This window comes from Melanotaenia boesemani, chromosome 22 (genome assembly GCF_017639745.1).
Source record: "Melanotaenia boesemani isolate fMelBoe1 chromosome 22, fMelBoe1.pri, whole genome shotgun sequence".
NCBI lineage: Eukaryota > Metazoa > Chordata > Actinopteri > Atheriniformes > Melanotaeniidae > Melanotaenia > Melanotaenia boesemani.
In genome coordinates this window covers 9,144,116-9,165,232 of record NC_055703.1, presented here as the reverse complement: position 1 = coordinate 9,165,232, position 21,117 = coordinate 9,144,116, and the positions used below count along the sequence as shown (strand labels likewise).

The 21,117-nt window shown below is 39.5% G+C and overlaps 1 protein-coding gene across 4 annotated transcripts in view; it reads left to right on the top strand.

The window, feature by feature from the left end:
* The window catches only part of runx2b (RUNX family transcription factor 2b), a 46,874-nt gene extending 29,325 nt beyond the window's left edge, over window positions 1–17,549 (top strand). For 2 of the 4 annotated variants that reach the window (XM_041976498.1, XM_041976499.1), the window contains 3 exons: window positions 8,859–9,026; window positions 10,619–10,780; window positions 14,269–17,549. In XM_041976498.1, the coding sequence (XP_041832432.1) occupies window positions 8,859–9,026; window positions 10,619–10,780; window positions 14,269–14,747 (809 nt within the window). In that variant the 3' untranslated portion in view covers window positions 14,748–17,549. The remainder of the gene's footprint in view (window positions 1–8,858; window positions 9,027–10,618; window positions 10,781–14,268) is intronic. The other 2 variants (XM_041976502.1, XM_041976501.1) reach the window with 2 other exon arrangements.
* Window positions 17,550–21,117: the final 3,568 nt, after the last annotated feature.

The window sequence follows — 21,117 nt, the reverse complement described above, 5'->3', positions numbered from 1 at the left end:
ATACAGAAGAATAAAGAGGCAGAAAGTGAATCATAAAAAGAAGATAATGATTAAAAGACAAAGTCTGGGCTTGGTTTGCCCTCAGCTGCAACAGAAAACATCTCTCAGATTTGTTCTCCCATGTTCTGAATCAAAACACTTTAATGCGAGCAGAGAGGTGCTGAGGGAGCCTGTCTGAAAACCACACACAAGTCAAACTATGTGTGTGTGCTCTTTAAATTTTGTACAGTATCGTACAAATGTGTATAAAGTGCGTTGGCGTTCAATAAATGTATCGCCTATGGGAATTGTTGTGTATATCTGAGTTTGTGTGTGTGTATGTGTGTGTGCCCTTCCCCTCGCCTGGCTAGCTTCCTCCAGGCTGGAACGCATGGACCACACAGACGGCTGGCAGCGCTCCACGACAGCCTGGCTCCCTCTTTCTTTCTTACTCCTTCTCTCTTTTCGCTTGCAGCCTCGTCTCCCACACCTCCTCTCTTTTTCTCCCTTTTCTCAGTCTTTCCTCTAGTCTCATTTTTTTTCCCCTCAATTCTGTTTTTATTCTCCTCCCTTCTCTCTGTCTCTTCTCCCTCCCCTGCACTCCCTTTACAGCAGACCCCCATAGTAGACAGGCACTTGGCCGTCACCCACTCACCGTTTCACTGCCTGAGCCACGCTCTGCCAGTTTCAGATTGCCACCTGAAATAATTAATTGTTTCTGAGCGCTCACAAAAACAACATGGCCACTGTGAGTGCTCCAAATAAAAAGTTGAAATATAGACCCAGAGCATTCATTCATTGACTTTACTGTTCCACCATGAGATGACTGACACACACATACATTCACATGCAAACAGACTGGCTGATTCAACCCAGTCTCCACGAACATAGGGGGGGTTCTGAATCAGCCCTAATCATACATTCACCCAAGCTCACCCAGCGATCATAAAATAGACTGAATGCTCAGACATGAGGGCATGAAGTGACACCAGATTTATAAATTATCCCATTTATTCTGGATTTTCTGGGCCCACTATATTTTCCTGTGAGCAGGCAGGAGAATTTCCTGCTGATGTGCATGTGGTCATAATTTGACTAGCAGGAAGATGTTTAAAGAAATAAGTTAGCATAAAAAATACAACAAAAAAACTCTTGAAGTCGCTTTATATTTTTGATCATCGAGACATTAGCTTAGCTTAGCATCAAGACCAGAAACTCAGCTAGAGTTGTTGTTTTCTTTGTTTCTTTTTTCTTTTTTGTTGACACAGTGCTGCCAGTAAGAGCGGTTGGCAGCTTCAATAAATTCCTGTTTGAAGGGGCTAAAATTAAACATGTGAACGTTATATCTAGTGGCGCTTTTCACTTTGTGCTAACACAGTTTACATCTGCTTGTAACAGGAACAAAGTCATTTATTTATTTTTGACAAGTTTATCCATATTCAAAAACTCCACATATACTTAATTTTAGTTTAACATGGTAAACAAAGTTAATGCTTGTGTTTCCTGTTTATTTATTTTTTGTTTAATATTCACCAGAGCCCTAAATGAAAGCCTGCCAATCTGGCAAATGCAAGGTAAAGTTTAATTTGGCGGACCTAAATGAAAACTTACTTGCCACTTAGGCCAAAGATAAATTAGTGATCTGCTTTTGTAGCGTACAAAAAGAGTCAACTCCCGTCACACAGGGACAGGACTAACTTTAGACACACCACATTGTAATCCTGAATTACTTGAGTTTACTATTTGCAGGGTAACCAGTTGTCCTAAATCATTTTAGTTTTTAGACATGCTGAAACCAAACAAATTAAGTTGTATTGACATAGGTGATAATTAGTCTTTACTAAAAACCTTGAGTTCACTTAGCTAATTTTCTTTACATCGCAAAGTTGTTTTTTTTTTTCCTTTTTAACCAACTCTTTTAAGTCAGATATACTGAAATTGTTTAGCTCTTTTAAATGAAAAATCTGAATTACTGTTACTTAATTTAATGGAATGGAACTTTCTTGTAATTAAACACTTGATTAAAAGTGATTTAAGGTTTCTATTAAACTAATCATTTAATGTTGGATCCTGGCATATTTTTGCCATAATCTAGGGGTATAGAATTATAATTTGCAGAATGCTTCAAAGAGAGCGGATGAAGTGGTACAGCCCAGGTGCACAGAGCAACACAGAGAAACAGAAGAGCCAAATCTAAATCCAAACAGGTTGCAGAAAAGTAAAGACGTTACCAAAAATTGAAAAAATGATTTTGGAGACTGAAAAGCTGAGAGCAGAGTTTATAAAATAAGAATATCCGTCTCTTCATCTAAAGCAGGGCTACTCAATTCAGTGCTACAAGGGCCACAGTCCTGCAGGTTTTCAATGTATCGCTGCTCCAACACACCTCTACTGAAATGAATTTTCTTTACATCGCAAAGTTTTTTTTTTTTTCCTTTTTTTTCCAGAGCCTCATAGGCTGATGAATCCAGTCCTGCTAACCTGCAGGACTGCTGCACTTGTAGGACTGAACTGAGTAGCCCTGATCTAAAGTGTCATAATACTCAGTCTTGGGCCATTATTATTTGATTTGTTTGCTGTGGTTCTGTGTTTAGCTATTTATTTAAAGGATTAGTTAAAATGTAATTGAAAAAAAGCATAGAAACAAGGCTTTTATGGAAACACTGAAAAAAACTACTGCTTACCAACACAATGGCCTTTCATTATTACTAAACAAGGCTGCAAAAGTAACATGAGTAATACTAGATTAAGGAGCCATAAGAAAAAAAAGCTGGAACTCTCATCACTCATTGCTGACTCATACAGGATGCATCATGCATCCGTTGGCTGCAACTTTCTTTGAGTGTGTGTGGTGTTGTTTGCAAGCTACTGCCTGAATAAAATGCAGCTGAATGAGGAGCATTGTAGAGTTACATGTAGAACAAGGCTGGTTAGTAACTGGTTTCTTAGCAGCTTTGTTTCTTGCTGGAAAAGACAACATTAAAATAATGTTGTTATTTTGGAAAAAAATGTAAATAAAAACCATTCTTAGAGACATGCTTGATTCATTTAGTTGCACTTAAAATTTGGCTAATTTTCCTTAAAAAAAATTGGCTAGTGGAAATTCTGACTGGCTGGTAACCTATGCAATCTACCCCCTTTGTGTCTTTGTTAAGCTAAGTTTTGCTAGCAAACTGCTGGCTAAACCTTCACATTTTTGTACATTCTAATTTTACATAAGTCTTCTGGACTTACTCCTGGAAAGAAAGTGAATAAGCACTTTCCCTATATTTATTCATGATTCATAGCATTTTATCCCCAGGATTTAAAAATGCACATTGATACTCTTGTCATGTGAAATCCCAGAACAAATCATTACGCGAAAAGAGCTATAGGGTGTTTGAGGGATATCTTCAGTCGGGACGTACTATATGAGAGAACAGCTAACCATTTGTCAAAGATCTCTGTACTAAAGCTCAGATTCAATCTAATGCAGCCATTAATCACTGAGGACTTGCCATGTTGCCTGCTTGCTTTTACTGTTATCAGATCAGCTGTGGTGAGCTGAATCCAGACGTATGTCTCTAAGATTGCTACAATAATACTATTCTAGGATCAGTGTATAACTGTGTTATTTGAGATACTATCTGAAGAGGTGTTATCTACTTATTGTTAATCTTTCTCAGAATAAGTGAGTGTGAGTATTTAAGCCTGCAGTGTATGTTCAAGTGTGTAATGATGCTCTTGTGCAAATGTACATGATTGAGTGTGCAGACGTTTCCATACATCTTTTTCTGCATGAGTGTGTTTCTATGTGTGTTTCTGCATGTGCTCACATCTGGTCTGAATCTGTCCATGTTTCCGCCCGCTGGCTGGGCAGGGAAGTGGCAGGCGCTATCAAAAATCTCCGCTGTTTTCACAGGGATGATGGGAATCTCAGGGACTTTCCCTACGGCAGTGAAATCATCCGCCTTTCCCGCTCCTTTAAATACCCTAGGCTCATTCCTCCGCCCTGCTAGGGTTCCGATAAAACAGCTGAGACATCTTGTGTTTGGCAACTGTTGTCCTCTAAAAGGTGTAATTAACTCATGAAAAACTGTATTTACTGTCAAAGGCTGCTAAACTAATGGACTTGAGGTCTGGCTGTTTGGAGTGTAAATTGGACCTTAATGTGGTGGTTGACATACTGGATTCCTACAGGAGTTTAAAAAGAAGAAGAAGAAAAAAAAAACATATAAGTTTGTTTTAAATTAGGTTGTAGCCATATATAAATCTCTTGACTATATGGTGGTCCACAGAAGTTTCTAAAATTAAAACTTTAAGCAACAAACGACTAACCTCATCAAGCTAATCAGATTTTTTTCTTTTTACCTCTAAGAACCATGGACATGTTTGGTTCTCTTAATTGATATTTTTCTCACTGCCAATAACTATAGATAAAGACTACCGTCTTTATATTTATCTTTACTCACCGTTTGGATCCAGGAATTTGATCTGAACAATCAATGGACCATTCTCACTGACCTCACGCTGTTCGTTTACGTCAAGGTAAAAAGCTAGTCGGAACCCGCTCCCGCTATAGTGACTATTAACTTTTTCTCATTAGGGATGACACTAGCAGACTTCACACTTTCCAAACCAGTTCAGCACTTATGTGGTCAGCTCAGACAGCGATAGTAAAAAAAAAAAAGTGCACTTGTTAGTGCTCAAAATCGAATAATTTTCCAAATTTCTGGTTAAAAAAACTCTAGAACATCCAACTGACGGAGATATTGCTCCCTGATTTATCTTACCTTGACATACTACCTAGACAATCGACAGTCACACTTCAAAGGGGCAGAATTAAAAACATATAAGTCAGATTAGAGGCTTAAAAATATTTCATAGCAGGATGGGTATCAGACCTTCAGCTGTGGAAAGTGCCCCAAACAAAGTTTTTCCTCTTCATGTCAAAGCCAAGTAAGAAAAAAGCAGATACAAATAATGTTAACGTGATGAAAAAATTAGGGATGTCCCGGTGATATATTTAGAAGTTAAAGTCACTAACAATTACTGTGAGAAAACACTGCTATTTAAAGACTATTTCATTTATTGAGACCACAAAGGAAAATACATGTCCAACTTTTCATTAACACTGAAAACTGTCATCACCATGGTGATCCACGGTGCTGGTTGAATTTGTCAAATATCCAGCCAGTTTCCCCGTGGTCGCTGTAAGAACCTTGAGAACGTTTTGTCCATTTGCTGTTTCACATAAACCATGAGTTACGTATGTATAACCTTGAACATGAACAACGTTTAAGTATTTGTTGTTGAATGAAGAAGAATATCTGTTCAAGAATCAAGCAAATAAACAAGATTTAAAAAAAACAAAAAAAAACTTAAATGTAATTTGTACTCATCACTTTTTTGCTTGCTGTCATCTTTCAAAATTTTCCAGATCATCCCTTTGCCTTTTTTTCTCAGGAGTGCAAACAAACAAAGATGGACGGGTCATAGGCTGGGACAACGGGTTGTTGCCCTTTTAAGACAAAATTAGCCTCAATTACATGTCCGTTAACAACAGACGTGAAGTGTCTGGCCCCGTAATAGCACTAAACCACTGCAGTTTGCCGCATTTTAGCAATGCATTGCCCTAATTTTTCATTAAAAATATATATATAATCAAAATTAGAGTAGCCCACCATTAGTAGACTTAGAAAGCATACAAAACAAAATTTTCGACAAAGTGCTCGCTACACAGCTGAGAGCTTTCTGACAGTTTCCATTTACCTTTTTTGACAACAGCAACACATTTAGCCCGTCGTTCAGGGTGAGCAGGCAGTCTGCAAAATAAAATCCCATTCTTGGGATGTTGATTGGAACATCCAAAGGCATAACACGGATGTAGCATTATTTTTTTATTTTTTATTTTTTTTACATGAAATGCTAGCTATAGCAGCTGAGCCGGGTAGCAGTATGTGTGCTTTGTTTATTTCCTACCCATGAACATCGCCAACATGTAAGTCACATGATCAGTGGCGAAAGCTGAAAATGGTCTATACATAATCTGCCATAGACATAGGAAACCCAAACAATTGCACTTCTCTGTGCTATCTAAATATCTGTCTGTATTTAGGATCCTCCTGAAAGAGATTGAAACTCTAACCCCTCTCTAACTGTTTCACCATTTGTTGCACTCAGCACTCTTCACAGAACCTGTGTTGCTTGACTTCAGATGCACACAGCTCTTAATTTACTGGTCATCAGGGTCTCTTCCTCTCCATGTGTCTCCTCCCCATTTGTGTCCGTCCTACTCTGTCTCCCCTCATCTCCCTTGGACTCTCATTGCTATTTATTCCCATCACTAGGAGACAGGCTGTGCACAAAGCCTGCACTGTGTCCCGAGGCTTTTTTAGAATAGAAATTCAGTCTGTTGAAAATGGAAACGCTATGATTGACTGGGAACAGCCTGCACAGAGCAATGATGAATGTCAAGGAGAGGCACAAATTATCTGCAGAAATGACGGGGAAATGTTATTAATGAAATATGAATAAGAATTATGCTATATAGTCCTAAAGTAGCTGATTTTATTCTTTGCACTAAAGCAATTAGAAGAAACCGATGATGAGACTGCCTGTTTATTTTGAGCTGGATGATGCCAGTCCCGAGACGTCATGTTAATAAAAATCATGGCCCGTCTGACCGTCAGTGCCTGCCTTTTCATTGCCGCCATTCTCAAATTTCATTTTCTTACAGCAAAATCAGGCTTTTAAGTTCCAAAATGTTGCTCTAGATTCAATTATTTTGTTGTGAGGAGTCAGATGTTTTTTTAATGGCATATCTGAGGCTTAAATAATATGTTGTTACAGAAGTGGAAAAGTGCCAGGCTGTCATGGGCGGTTTTGAAACAATTTTTTCTTTGTCAATTCATATTTATTTGACCATTACAGAGACAGAAAAAGTCTGCAGAAAGAAAGAAAGTTGAGTATGACATGCAACAAGGCCCCACAGCCAGAATGTTATGAAAATATGTTGTTAATTTGTTGTTTTTGATCTTTGTAATGATGCTTTAGCTTCACAAATGATGACTCTTTTTGAAACATTCTTTGTTTATTTGCTCCCCTGCTCTTCCCAGCACCCACCCTGAGTTGTAGGTGTAGCGCCAGGCCTTTGTTTCCAACCTAGGCTGTAGGCAGGTTGGGCGGGATTCTGAAGTAGCTTGCTGTTTCAGCCTGAGCCAGCTGGAGCTCTGCCAAACACAGCAGGAGTTTCTACTCTCCTCTGTTTGATATTTACTTTACCGCCTTTACAGGGGAACTAGTGCAAGACCAGACAGACGCACTGACACAGTCCCATGTCAGTGTTAAAAGGAACTGTGTATGCACAAGCCTCTCATTCTACCCCACCTTTGCTAAACTGTAGTCTACACCTGGGCCACTGGGTAGGTTTTGATTTGGTTCCCTCTAGATGGCTGATAGTGCACTGGGATAAGGTTGGGTTCAGACAGACAGAGTGACACACTGTCTGGTGTTTGTGTGTATAACCTACAGCGTATGCACTATCAAAGTACATTTAAAGAGTTTGTATACTGGAGAGGTGTAGAGTTACCAGCCTGGAATAGTGATGAGAATAGAATCAGGTATATAAAGGGGGTACGATTATCAGCAAAGGAATGCAGAACATTAAGGGGCATAATATATTTGGCACTGGTTATGATTCCTGTGGGGATAATGGGGCAATGGCGTGAGAGCTTGTGTTTTGAGGAAGCTTCTTCCTCAGTTTAAAACTGAACACATGCAATTTCTCAGTCTCTTTACAAGTCTCTCTTTGCTCTGTTTTCCTGTTGTGCAAGATGATACGACATATTTGCCAACGTCTTTGTTAATTAAGAGCTTGCAGTGTCTCATTCTCTGAAGCTTTTGTACCTCCTCTTTATTTAGGATCACAGACTGTTTGCCAAGTTAGGCATGAGAACGACCATTTGAATCAGTATGCAGGATATTTGACAAACTGTGTGCCAACAGAACAGCAAACAACTACTGAGCTGAATACTGACAGTCCATTTTATCCTATGATGATAAAAAGATGCTTTGCATGCAACAGAACAGCTTTCATTTTATTTTAGCTTATCTGCCAACAGCAGGTAAGGACATAAATTAACTTGACAAAAATGCTCTTTTAAAATGGCATCACTCATAGTTTGATTTATAATAATGTCTTTAGATGATAGTGTGCAATCTCATATTTAACATTGTCAATATTAATATAAAAGTAAGTCTGTGGTTTTATGTGGAATTCATTCAATAATTTACACTATTAATAATTAAGTAATATTGTTGCTCTTTAAGTCATTCTTCCTGTCTTAAAAAACCTAAAGATCTTAGTGCTGAAATCACCAAATACTCATAAGCTTCTCTGATTTAAAATGGATATGGTGATCAATTGAACCCTTTGAGCCCTGTGCCAGTTTTTTAGGCCTGAAGTGAGAATCTCTTCAAACACAAGCTCTATTTGAGTACTTTTGGAGTCACAATAAAGGGAACACTTGTGAGAAATGTTAAGATGTATAAATATTAGTGTGTCTGTTATTGATGAAGAGAGATTAAAAAAAAATAGTTCATAGCTCAAAGAAAAAAAGTTTCAGGCTTTCAGGATGATTGTGAGAATCCAGTTGTAAGGATGCAGCTGTAGCTATAAACTATCAAATCATAGTTCAATACATTATCTTCAAATGTCAACTCTGATAAAGTGAAGCAGAACAAAATTTGAGGTTTTAGTGCAGACATTTCAGGTCAGGTCTGTAAAATGACCTGAGGTCCCCCAACAGATTTTTGAGCCCTGCCTGTGTCACCTGTGTCACATCAATGAAACTCATGCAACTCTGTTTTTGAATGTATTTATTTCGGTTTCCGTGCAGGACACCGTCAAAAGCTTGAGGACCCTCCTAAAGCTGGCCTCTTTTCAGACCGCCTTAGTGAGCTCGAGAGGATGAGGGTGAGGGTCTCAGTTCCCGCTCAAGCCCCACGGCCAACTCTAAACCCAGCAGCCAACTCTTTCAACCCACAGGGTCAGACACAGATAACAGGTGAGCTATCAAAATCAGCTTTTATCCACTGTATGGTGCAAGAAGCAAGCACCAGAACAACAAACATCCACATGATTTCACCATACTGTAGTCTTTATATAAAGGATGGACAAAGCCTGCTTGTCTGGAAAGATAAAGCAGGAGATTCTGTTGGGTGGAGCTTCTTTATAATTAACAAAGCTGGTTTGACTTACTGGTTTCAAAAGAGCTAGATGAAGGAGTCTAAAAATCTAGATGACATCACAGTGTTCATGTACTGGGGACATTTGCCATAAAAAGTCTATTCAAAGTAGCATACCTGCTTTATACTACATAATTTAAAGAAAACATTTGTAATAATGGTATTATTGCAATAGAAAAGACAGTAATTAATGCTTCATTAGGAATTTGAAACATCTATTTGGACGTTGCATTTAACACCCAAACTGCAAAGTAAATACAGCACTGAAGTCATTCATGGAACACCTACTATTAACATTAGAGTTTTTCTGAGCACTGAACCTTTCCTGACCATCGTCACAAAGGGATTCATCGAGTCACTGACTGTGAAATATCAAACCTCAACTGGAGCCTCGTGTGACGGCTGTGCAACGTGTCATATTGCCGTTGAGATTGTCTGTCTCTCTCTTTACCCTGTCACTCTGTCAATCTCCATCTTAGAAGGTAACACCACCTTCCACAGTTTGGCACAGCCGCTACCTGATCACACGTGATCGTTTGGCTGTTGGCTGTTGGCTTTGTGGTTCAACTGAGGAATTGTTTGAGGCACAGTTAACCAGCACGTCTGTGTGGTGGTGATAAACTGGACTGACCAGAATTGCATGTGGAGAATGGCTTGATTTTGCGCTTTTGATTGTAAATGTTTAATAGATTTTACAAAGTGGACACTCATTTTTACAAACACAGTCAGTCAAAAGTTTGGACACCATTAGATTCGATGTGAAAGTGTTTACAATCTTTTGACCTGTACCATATATGAAGCAGATGCTTTCTGTCATACATTTGTTCATAGTTAAACGTTAAAAATGACGGCTGCTGTAATCTTATTCTTGTCTGTTTTTAGTTAGTTTGAATGACATTAATTTCCAAATCATTTAGATGAGCAAATCCAGTGTTTGTAAGCAGTTCCTGCAGGCTTAAGAAAGCAGCCCCATGGGTACATATATATTTATATCTGAATGAAATCTTGACTTCAACCACTTATATGCTGTCCTCTCGTGTTGCTGCACGCACACACACGATAAGGCGTAGAGCAGTGTGGTAGTTTGCTGATGTGTTTACACCCTGGGTGAGTGCCAGCAAGGCTCTCTGTGTCTCAGCTGCATGCACAATGTTTTATAAGGCAAACAGGAAGATCTTTTCTCCGAAGGTAAACATTAGATGTGTCATTATAGAGGATGTTGCATAACGTGTCCAGCTGATACTTACCGCTTTGCACACAGGGATCAGAAGCACTGCATTTGTTGTCAATATTGTTTTTACATTTTAGCTAAAGTAATTGGAATAATTGATAAAGCTCACTGGTAATTATTCTCTCTTTCTGTCTCTTTCCTTTTTTTTCCTCCTTCACTCGCTCCATTTCTCCCCATCAGACCCTCGTCAGTCCCAGTCCTCTCCTCCCTGGACATACGAACAGACGTATCCGTCCTACCTGAGTCCCATGGCGTCCCCCTCAGTCCACTCCACCACACCCCTCTCCTCCAGCCGAGGCACGGGCCTGCCTGCCATCAGTGACGTGCCTCGACGATTGCCAGGTAGAACCACTACTCTGCCACCTCTCAAAACCACTTGCTCTCCACGCCCCCATCGAGGCCATCAAATCAGCTGCAAGTGATTTATGGACTGGAGTGGCTATGAATGGCGAGGGAAAGACAGATGTGCATGCACACAGTTTCACACTAAGACAAAAGCAAGAACATAAACAAAGAAAGAAAAAAGGAAAAACAAGCTACTATTTGCCAGCAGGCCTTACATGCCTGCTGTAAGAGTCGGACTCTTTCTCCAAGGAGCTGTTAGGTTGGCATTTTTTAGCAGCGGACGGGGAAAAAAACTATTGTTTCCTTTTTTCTAGTTCTAAGCCTTTGATCCCAAAGGAGCATGGGTAATAACAGGCCCTGGGATAATAACAGGCTCGTGACTGACAAATAAAGTGTCTTTACAGTGATACGGCACTCTGTCAAGGCATTCTGGGTAACTGCATTAGCCAGTCTGTTTGCAGTAACGGCAGCGTATGTGTTTCAATTTGTCTCTTTTTTTCCCCCAATGTAAAAGCTCCTCTAAAAACCCTACATGCCGCCAGACAAGCTTATCTCCCTTACACCTGTTTGACTCACTGCCATGTGAGTTTTTTCTACTCTACTTTTTCTGTCTGTTTCCTTGTGCTATTGTGCTAACACACTACACACTCTTCTGATTGTGTGTGTGTATGCATGTGGGTGTGTGTGCCTGAAGCGAGGCTGAGTGATTAGGCGATGCAGCCGTGTGACTCTGCATTAGAAGGTTTTAAAATCCAGCCAGCTGCCCTGTCAGCTTTGATTAGGCTGGTCTTTCCCTTCAGCTTTCATCTTTTAAGCGTCATTCTTTGTTCCTCAGAGTGACACATGTGCATGTAAACGCATACGCACCAACACAAATCTTTGCCCACTTGCACACCTCGCACGCTTAATTCCTCCTAAGTGATGCGCCTTAGGCTCTCAGATCTCCGAAGATCATGTTGACACTTCGCCAGGTCTTTCTGTAACAGTATCCCACTACAGAACATACCGATGTACAAGCAGAAGCTGATATGGATGCTCTACTGGTACACGCTCCGCACCAACCCGCTCTGCTCTACTTCAAACACTCTGGCCCACATGTTGAAACGTTTCATTTGCCGAGAAGCAGTTGCAGAAGTTTATCAAGTCAAATCATAACACCTAATTCGGAAGTGATGCCTCAGTGTTTGTAAGATCCCTCCAAACATTTAGACTATGTCACACTCTGGTTTCCTTTGAGCTAATAAAGTTTGATCTGGCTCATCATCACAGGGCCCCTTGGAGCATGAGAAAACATCCAAAAGTTAAAAACAAGAGACGGGAGTTTATTGAACAATGCTGGTCATGTCTGAGATCACACTTCTCTTCCACAACACAGGCAATCACCTACTATTTCTACTAGAATCAAACAAATCTGGTGGAAAGAGGAAGTTTAAAAGGCCCTAATTGGCAGCATATGCTATCTGACGCTAGCGACAAACCCCGGCTTCGCAATCCCTCCCTGCACAATAAACACTGCACCCCCCCCCCCCCCCCCCCCCCCCTCTTCCCCACCACCCCCTGTCCTCTCGCAGCAGACATGGTGACACGGAAGACGCCTGGTGATTTATGATAAGAGCGCCATGGCTGGACTAAACCGCTGAGAGGAGACGTTTGGAGGTGGGGAGGGCGAGAGAGAAAGAGTAGGAGTAGGACCTCCTATTCTCCTTCAACTCTTCGCCCAGCGCGGAGCTAGCCACAGCCAGTTAGTGGTTTTGGGGTATTTTTTAAGGGATGAAGCGAAAAGAGGAACGAAGGGTGAGATGGAACAGCTCCTTCTCGACTCTCTCTCTTGCACACGCGACTCGCAGCGCGCGCGCACACACACACATATGCTGGAGCCGATGGGAGGCGAGTAGAGGAGCCACATCAGAGCTCAGCCCTGCCTCATTATGGATCTCATGGAAACTGTTTCTGCTCAAAGTGTTTCCACATGTGCAGCTCCTGATTCATCCCAACTGCCTTTTTTTTTATGTGCATACAGTATTCACACAAATATACCCCCCCCCAACGCACACACATACACATACTTACACTTTCATTTGCATGCATAAACAAATACACACAGACACACACAAATATATATATAGATATATATGTATAACATACACCAACACATACAGACATGGAGAGTCATAAATATGTACAAGTGTAAATATACTGTGGCATATGGATGTGTGGTTGTTCAGTTTATCAAATTTGGGGAAATGAAGTGCAGAACACTACAGAAACCCATGATTAGAACATTTACAGAGAGAAAAAAACTGAGCTCACAAAGTTAATTGGGCTTTCTGAATTGGTTAATACACATATCTTGCTCAAAATGACAATTTGCATTACAACTATTTCATTTCTCAAGTGACTTATTTGTTCAGTTCAATTACTCTACAAGACTTCAAGGCACAGTCTGGCATGCTTATGAGAGGAAGTGTTTGCTTATTTAGCATTTATAATGGAATTCCAATTTTCAGAAAAGCAGAGAGATATTTTTAAAAAAGCTGCAATTAAAACTTAAATCTGTTATTTGTTAGCTTTTTTAGGTGTTATTTAACTTTCTGTGTCTTTATGACCAACTTAATTGTATTTTGAAGATATAAGCAAATCAACATGTTGATGTCATCAACATACTCACAAATGTTGAGATACAGGCGTGTTAAGTATTGTGTTACATCCGCCTTTCTTTAGATTACACATTTTCTTCTTTGCAAGATGAAATTGTGTGAAAAATTTCATCTACTCAAAAGTTTGGATGTTGTTGTGTGTTTGTCCTGTCACCCTGCATTGTCCTGCAAATAACAGTAAAAGTAAATAGCAGTTTATTTTTTGGGAAAAAATGTGCAGCTCCTGGGAACATATGCTTCTCCAGAATTCCTGTATCCACTGACTTTTGCACTTTTCACTAATAACACATAGAACCAGATTTCCCTTTCCAAAAAGCCCCTGAAACGTGGATTCATCTGACCACAGAATGGTCACAAGAAAAATCACAAGCATTGAGCAGTAATCTCTATTTTTATGTATTTCACACACAGATATTTCTCCTAACTCCCTGATTCATTTCACAATATTCTGGACTGTGGATTTTGAAAGATTAAAGTTCTTTGCAATTTTGCATTGAAAAATATATTTTTGACACTTGATGAATACCCAACCAAGTTTGGCACATAGTGGTGAAACACAACCTATCCTTGCTTGGAAAGACTAAGCCTTTGGTGTTTGCTCCTTTTATACCGAATGCTGACACCCATACCTTTCACCAATTTGTGTTGTGTAAATTTTTTCTGAATATAATGAATTTGATTGGTAAAGACAATAAAATTATATCTTTTGAATTAAATTAAATTACAGATTCTTTTCAAGAAATTGTATTTGTTTGTACAGTAAATGTAATTTTGATCAAGGGAGATCCTAAAAACTAAATTTATCTTTGTGTTTGTGTGTATTTCCAGGATCCTCCGACCTGAGCCCATTCCCTGGTCAGTTTGAACGACAGTTCCCGAGCCTCTCTTCCCTCACAGAGAGCCGCTTCTCTGGCCCTCGCATGCACTACCCAGCCACCTTCACCTACACCCCACCCGTCACCTCAGCCATGCCACTGGGCAGCGCCCACTACCACACCTACCTTCCCCCTCCTTACCCCGGATCCACCCAGAGCCAGAGTGGACCCTTCCAGACCAGCAGCACACCCTATCTTTACTACGGTGCCTCCTCCAACTCGTACCAATTCTCCATGGTTCCTGGTGGGGACCGCTCGCCGTCCCGGATGATCCCACCTTGCACTAGCGCCTCCACGGGCACCTCCCTGGTGAACCCTAACCTACCCAGCCAGACAGAAGGAGGGGTGGATGGCGACGGGAGCCACAGTAATTCCCCAACTGTTCTCAACCCCGGAGGCCGCATGGATGAAGCAGTCTGGAGGCCATATTAGAAAAAAAACGGGCCCGGGAAGAAGAACAGATAAGAAGTCACCTGATGTCATGGTTTGAAAGCACAAAACCTTTTTTTTTATAAAATGAAAAGGGGATTTTTGGGCTCTCATCAGCTATCTCTACCTTTTGCTTGGAAATTAAGGCAGAGATAAAAAAAAAAAAGAAGAAAAAAAGAACAACACAGACCTGCATGGACTCGTCTTTCTGGAATGTGTTTTGACCAAGGCACTACAAAGGGAGTGATTCTCACAGCAATAATGAGAAAAACAATTTTGGTTTACTAGGCCCAAGTGGATGAGACATTGTTTTGGGTTTTTTTTATAGTCCACGAGCTAAGGGATGCTTCAACAATATACGGAAAAGTCTTTTGTATCGTGTTTGTATTTCATTAAGGCTTTTTTTGCAGAGCATGTTTTTGTACTACGACAATATCAAAATGCAAGTTAAGCACTGAGTAGCAAGTGAAAAGAGTAACACATATGTTACCTTACGTGGTGTGGACATAAAATTTCCTTTAAACCAATTAATTTAACTTGTATATTGTGGGTGAGACAGTGATGTAGATTGAAGCATTTTCTTAGTTTTAACTTATAAAGCCATAAATTATGTATTGTATTTGAAACTTGAGTCAAAGAAGTGTAATCTGAATATTTTTGATGCATCTATCTAAGTTAAAATAATTCTTTTTGTTTTGTTTTGTTTTTTGATAGGTAATTTAAGAGAGCAAGAGAGTAATGTAGCACCCAAAGATTTAAATGGCTCGGAATATGAAATGTAATTTCCAAAGAGTATTGCAACATGTTTCTTCTGGTGTAACTTTGAGTTTAACTGCTCGACACATTGAGAGGCCAATATGCTCGCTAGGCGTTGACACACATTTGGCTTAAAATTAAACCTTTGGTATTTATTGAGCAATAACTTGCATTGTGCCTCTTGGCAACATACCACGAAAGCCAGCTCCAGTGAGGGAAAAAAATAATTATCCATTTAGAGAAATTCGGTTTAATTTCTTTATTTTGTCTGGTCTGACATGCACATGCATACTTGTGTATTTTCTTCTCAAAATAAGAAATAAAAGCCCGGATCAAATCCAAAGATGATTACAGTGGTGCCACGTCTGGTGCTGCACTTTAAAGCAGCAGGTCAGACTTTATGGTTCGGTTGCTTTGTGATACAGGAACTCCTCAGGACTGGAATAATCCTTGGATGATACCACGGATTTACTATTTCTGCATTTCTGTTTTTTGTTTTTTTTCCATATCCAGCCTGGCTGAAAGCTCTGTCAGGATTATAGCTTAAACATGCCAAGTCTATTATAGCTTTCATATCATGTGCAAAAGATAGCTTTAAAAAAGTTTGTGTTTGTTTGTGCTTCACACACACAGGTTTTGTATTTTTTTCAGTCTCACAGTTAAAGACAAAAGAGACTCTGGCATCTTTTAGATATTTATTCATCTCCAGCATTTCTTACCAGATCTGCGCCATCCAAACCTAAAATTATTTTCTTGCCTCAGTATGAGGGGAGGTCTGCATTCAACATGACTACGTGAGAATTTAAAGAGCGCTGGAGATTTAACAAAAAGTTCAAAAAACCTAAGATTGGATTCAGCTGCTGGCAGCAAACTGGTAACCAAAAAATATGGGATACTTGTGTATGTTTGTTTCATAAAGCACTTATTTCTTGTTTTATTTCTAACAGCACTTGCGGCTGGCTGCCAGCAGGGCTCTTGGTTTTGGTACCGAGTGCAGCTATAAGGCTGCTGGAATCACACACACTCCGAGAATGGAGAACACTTGGCCAAACAAGCCATTTACATCGGATTTTAATCTAATCTCAAAAGGCAAGTGATATTTGTCAAATACAATATTCAATTCATGTGGGTAGTATAATAATCCCAGCTAAAAAATCTGAGAAAAACACTGACCTGCCCAAGGATCACACTTCCAGCTTTTACACTGAAGGTTTGCGAGCAGACTCTACAGAGGAAGTTCTGAGATCAGTTAAAGGAACTGAACATGTCAATGCATTTCACCAGCTAGTTCAGCCCAAAGGAGAACCAGCGTTGCTGTTACAGTGCATGAAGAGAAAGTAAATTTTTAAAAAAAACTATTAGATTTTTTTAACAGTGCTGACATGCACAGTAACTTCTCACCTCCTATCACTTCACAAACAGAACAGGAAATGAATCTGTTTACACACCAACGCAGCACTGACATCCCAGTCTGTCCTCGTCTGCTTTTGTTTGTGTCGTGTTATTTTATTTTCCCACCACCTTTTTGTTTTTTAAATGATGGGTACAAACTGTCATTAAAGCCTTGTATTATTTAATGATCAACACAATATGATATCCAGGAATTGTACTTTACCTTGTTCTTATGTAAAGTTTACTTATTTCTATTGCTATATGCTTCTTGTCATGAACACTTGTCAGGAAACTGAATCTAATGGAGACTCTGTTAGAATTTGCTGGTACGTTTTTTTTGTTTTTTTAGTTTGTTTTTTTTTTGTTGTTGTTGTTGTTTTGTTTTGTTTTTTTTTGTTTTTTGTTTTTTGTTTTTTTTAGGGACAAACAGACCTGACAACAGTGAGTGAAATTGGCATTGTGATTGTACATTTTGTTTATTTTAAAAAATAAAATAGGTATTTTGTAACTTAATTGTTCCTCTTGATCTCATCTTTGAGCATAAATGAGCTTTTTGTTAACTCAAAAAACCTTAAAGTTCCTCGTCTATTCAAAGAGCCCAAGTTAAACTTTTTTTTTTGTTGTTGATATTTAAAATATCTTGCTCTACAGTTTTAGCCCTTCTCATGTGTGCTAGCAAAACTTTTGCTCAGCATGCCCCTTTAAGAGACCTTGGCTGAACTGTCTGAACTAAAACCTTTATTTTTTTTCTGCATCTATTTATTATTTTGCTTTTGCAGAGATAAATTTTCACATATTTTGCTATAATTTGATCATTTAGAGCTACAGTTCCATCATTTTTATTTTCATCCTGATAATGTTTGGGTTTTGTAGGCAAGCCTGAAACTTTTTTCATTTGTGCAATCTGCCATCTTCATTTTTTCTTCAGCACTAATGTATAAAGTGGTATTTACACAACTAAACAAATCTCACAAGTGTTCCCTTGACTATGACCATTAAACGCATTTATATAGACCACGTGGTCGGCGATATGCTCATTTAATTTTGGATATTCCATTTTTGTGTGGAGGCCTAAACCATAGGCAAAGGTGAAGTTAATATAAAGGTTTTAAATCCTAAATTTAATTAAACTATTTGACATATTTCTGCTCCATGCTTAGCAGGCTCAGGAAAATGACAAACTCTGTTTTAATAAAACTAAAACTTCATGTTAGATTCAGTGTAATCTGCTGCACAAAAGAAGCCTGGGTGAAAAAAAGGCTTAAACTGGAGACCAGGACAGTGAATTTTAGAGCAGAACTACATTTTTAAGGTAAAGAGGTGTTTATTTACATAGAAGCAGGTACATTTTGAATCTGAGGGTGGATTTTTAGGGGGTAAAGGGAGTTAAAACAAGGAAGCCTGCTCTTAAATTGACTCTTGATTGAAGATAGTCATTTGCCTCCATATTTTTTATAATTTATCTACTCCCCACTTTTGAAAGGTTTCAATCACAAAGTCAACATATAACATGTTTAATCTGAGAAATTCTTTATATCTCTAGAATTACTTAATTTAAAGAGCCTAACACTTTATGAAGAAACATTTTAAAGACAGAAAAAGATTGTGGAATGTTTAAATAAACTGAATAGTGAAACATGTAATTTCTAATTTTGTTAAATTTCAGCAGGTCAGTAACTTGAATGGATGTAAAAAGTCTCCCAGAAAAGTTCAGTGGGTTAATGTTATGTTGTAGTCGCCTTATACCTAAAGGTAGGACATGTATTAGCAAGCACAGATTTGTGGCATTATCAGTTGAGAAGCAACTAGCAGCGCAAAGCATGATGTGGCAGCTTGAAACTGCAACTGTAAATGTAGCTGAATGAGAATGTAGTCGGGTAAATGGTAGACAAATATAGATTTCTCTGATGTGTGTAGCCACCAATAAGCAGTCAGTTCTCAAAAAAAACATCTGTCACTCCTGCTATCTCCTGGAAAACAATGACTGCGCAGATCTCAGAGTTTGTTGCACACAGTGCACATCCAGTGGTGTCATCTCTGGTGTGCCGTTCCGTCTGCACCAACATTGTCTTTGGACGACAGAGTGAGGCACCCTGGGGCCCCCTGCACGCTACTGCTGCCACTGCCACTGCCATGGCTGCATTTCAAAGGTTCACTGTGAAACCAAAGAGATGGAGACAGGAGCAGAAACAGGGTTAGCTTTGGAAGCTGTTTTACATTATTCCAAGACATAATAGAGCCAATCTAAGTGTGTGTGTACACATGCTGAAAATGGAGATCTACACCATCTCCATATGTTTTGTTAAGGTTCAGATTGGGAACATTCTCAGGATTTCCCTGAATTTGGATCGCGTGGAAAAAGCTTGCGCTGGTTTCAGGTTCGCATTCTCTGCGTTTTCAGCCATGTCTAGCAATTATAATAATGAACTCTGGAGGAGCAGCGGGACCCAGACACCCGGGAAAATTAGCATAATGTCCTGCATGCACGGGAGAGACGTCAGCACAGAGGCTGCCCCATTTCAGAGAGGCTGGTATTGAGTTTTTGTCCCAGTTAAATTTGATGGTAGAACATGATGCCAGAGATGATGTACGCTTGATTTTTATTCCAGGTTGTAAGTAGTTTTGCAGGAGCAAAGCAGACTTCTCTTTCTTCCTTATATTATGCAATCAGCAGAGAGGAATAAAAACAAAACTTTATGAGGAGACAAAACCAATACATTGGAAGAATTGTGCACACACACACACACAAACAACACACACAGACAGCTGACAGCCCAATACAAACTGTTTACTTGACCTCTACAAACGTTTCAGAGGAGCAGCTCAGGCGGGAAGTGATCCTCAAGGGCCTCATACCACTCAAAGAGCTGTATATCGCTTCCTATGTTTCCGTCTTTACTAACAAGGCTGTGTGTGTATGCGTGTCTGTGTGTTTGCTGCCTTTAAACAGGAATCCATGCATCTTGATTTCTCATTTAGGCCCAGGATAAACTCAAGGCTATGGGCTCTCCAGTGTGGGCCTCAATTGTTGAATCAGCACGATGCCCCGACCTCCCTGAACCTCTGTTATCTGATTACATTTGTACTTAACAATCAGTTGCAGGCCACCTTAATCATTGAAAGGAAAGCTACATTTGAGCTCAGACTGTGTTTTCCTTAAAAAAAAAAAAAAAAAGTAGCCTGAGCCTGATTTTAATTTACCTTAAAAGTTCCCTAGAGAGTTTCTAACTGTGACAAGAATAACTGTGTACTTTGGCGCACTCTAGTGGTTTTTTTTATTAAGCCATGGGGACCTACTGAGGGGCCCACCTACGTGTTTTTTAACATAAAGGCAGGCTAGATGTGGCCAAAATAATGCTTGTTATATTAGCAAGACTGTTGCAACACCCCATATTTTGCATCTAAAGACTAGAGCCTGCACAAAACCTTATCCTCCACAGATGAATGCCATATATGAAAAGTTGTTCACCCTCACAAACTGGGGGTTGTAAAAGACTACTTGTCTTTTGACCTCTAATAAAAGAAGGCAAACTGCATCCAGGCCACAGCCCAGAACCTCAGAGACATGCTAGGATGTAAAGTGGCCTGCACCAGAATCCACTCATCACTGGATTAAAGCATGTCTGTGTCTTTAGCCTCCTTTGGAAACTTTTGATTTCATGAAGCCATTTGCTACAACACAACTCTAAGAAAGTGAACTTATGAAACCTATAATGCCTACATTTAATAAGTTCTGCCGCTTCAGATTGTGTAATGTGATACTGGCCACACTGCCTAAAAAAAAAGGAGGAATTACTGTGAAAATGTGAGTGTCAGGACCATGGACAGCGACCAAACACGCAAACAAAAGGCCTCTTTGTCTGAAGCCTCCTCTTTATGTCAGTGTTTAAAATTATACACCATCTCAGCTGTCAAAAAATAACAGCGCAACTTGGTATACAGAGCACAAGACAGGGTAAACTGCAGTTTGGTTTCATGCAAAACAGGCCTTTTCCATAGGTTTCAGCCAGGCAATAAAATTAAAAAAAATTTAGGCAGAGGCCTCATCCTCTCTTGAAACGAAGCATGAGGGAACACTATGTGATCCCCCTTTCAGATTAAATGTTTGTAGAACTTTATCAGTTCACTGAGTGTTCACAGAAAAACCAATTGACTAGTTATTCAGAGTAGTAACATCTTAATGAAACACAACACTAATGCCATTTCAATTCAATTCAGTTTTGTT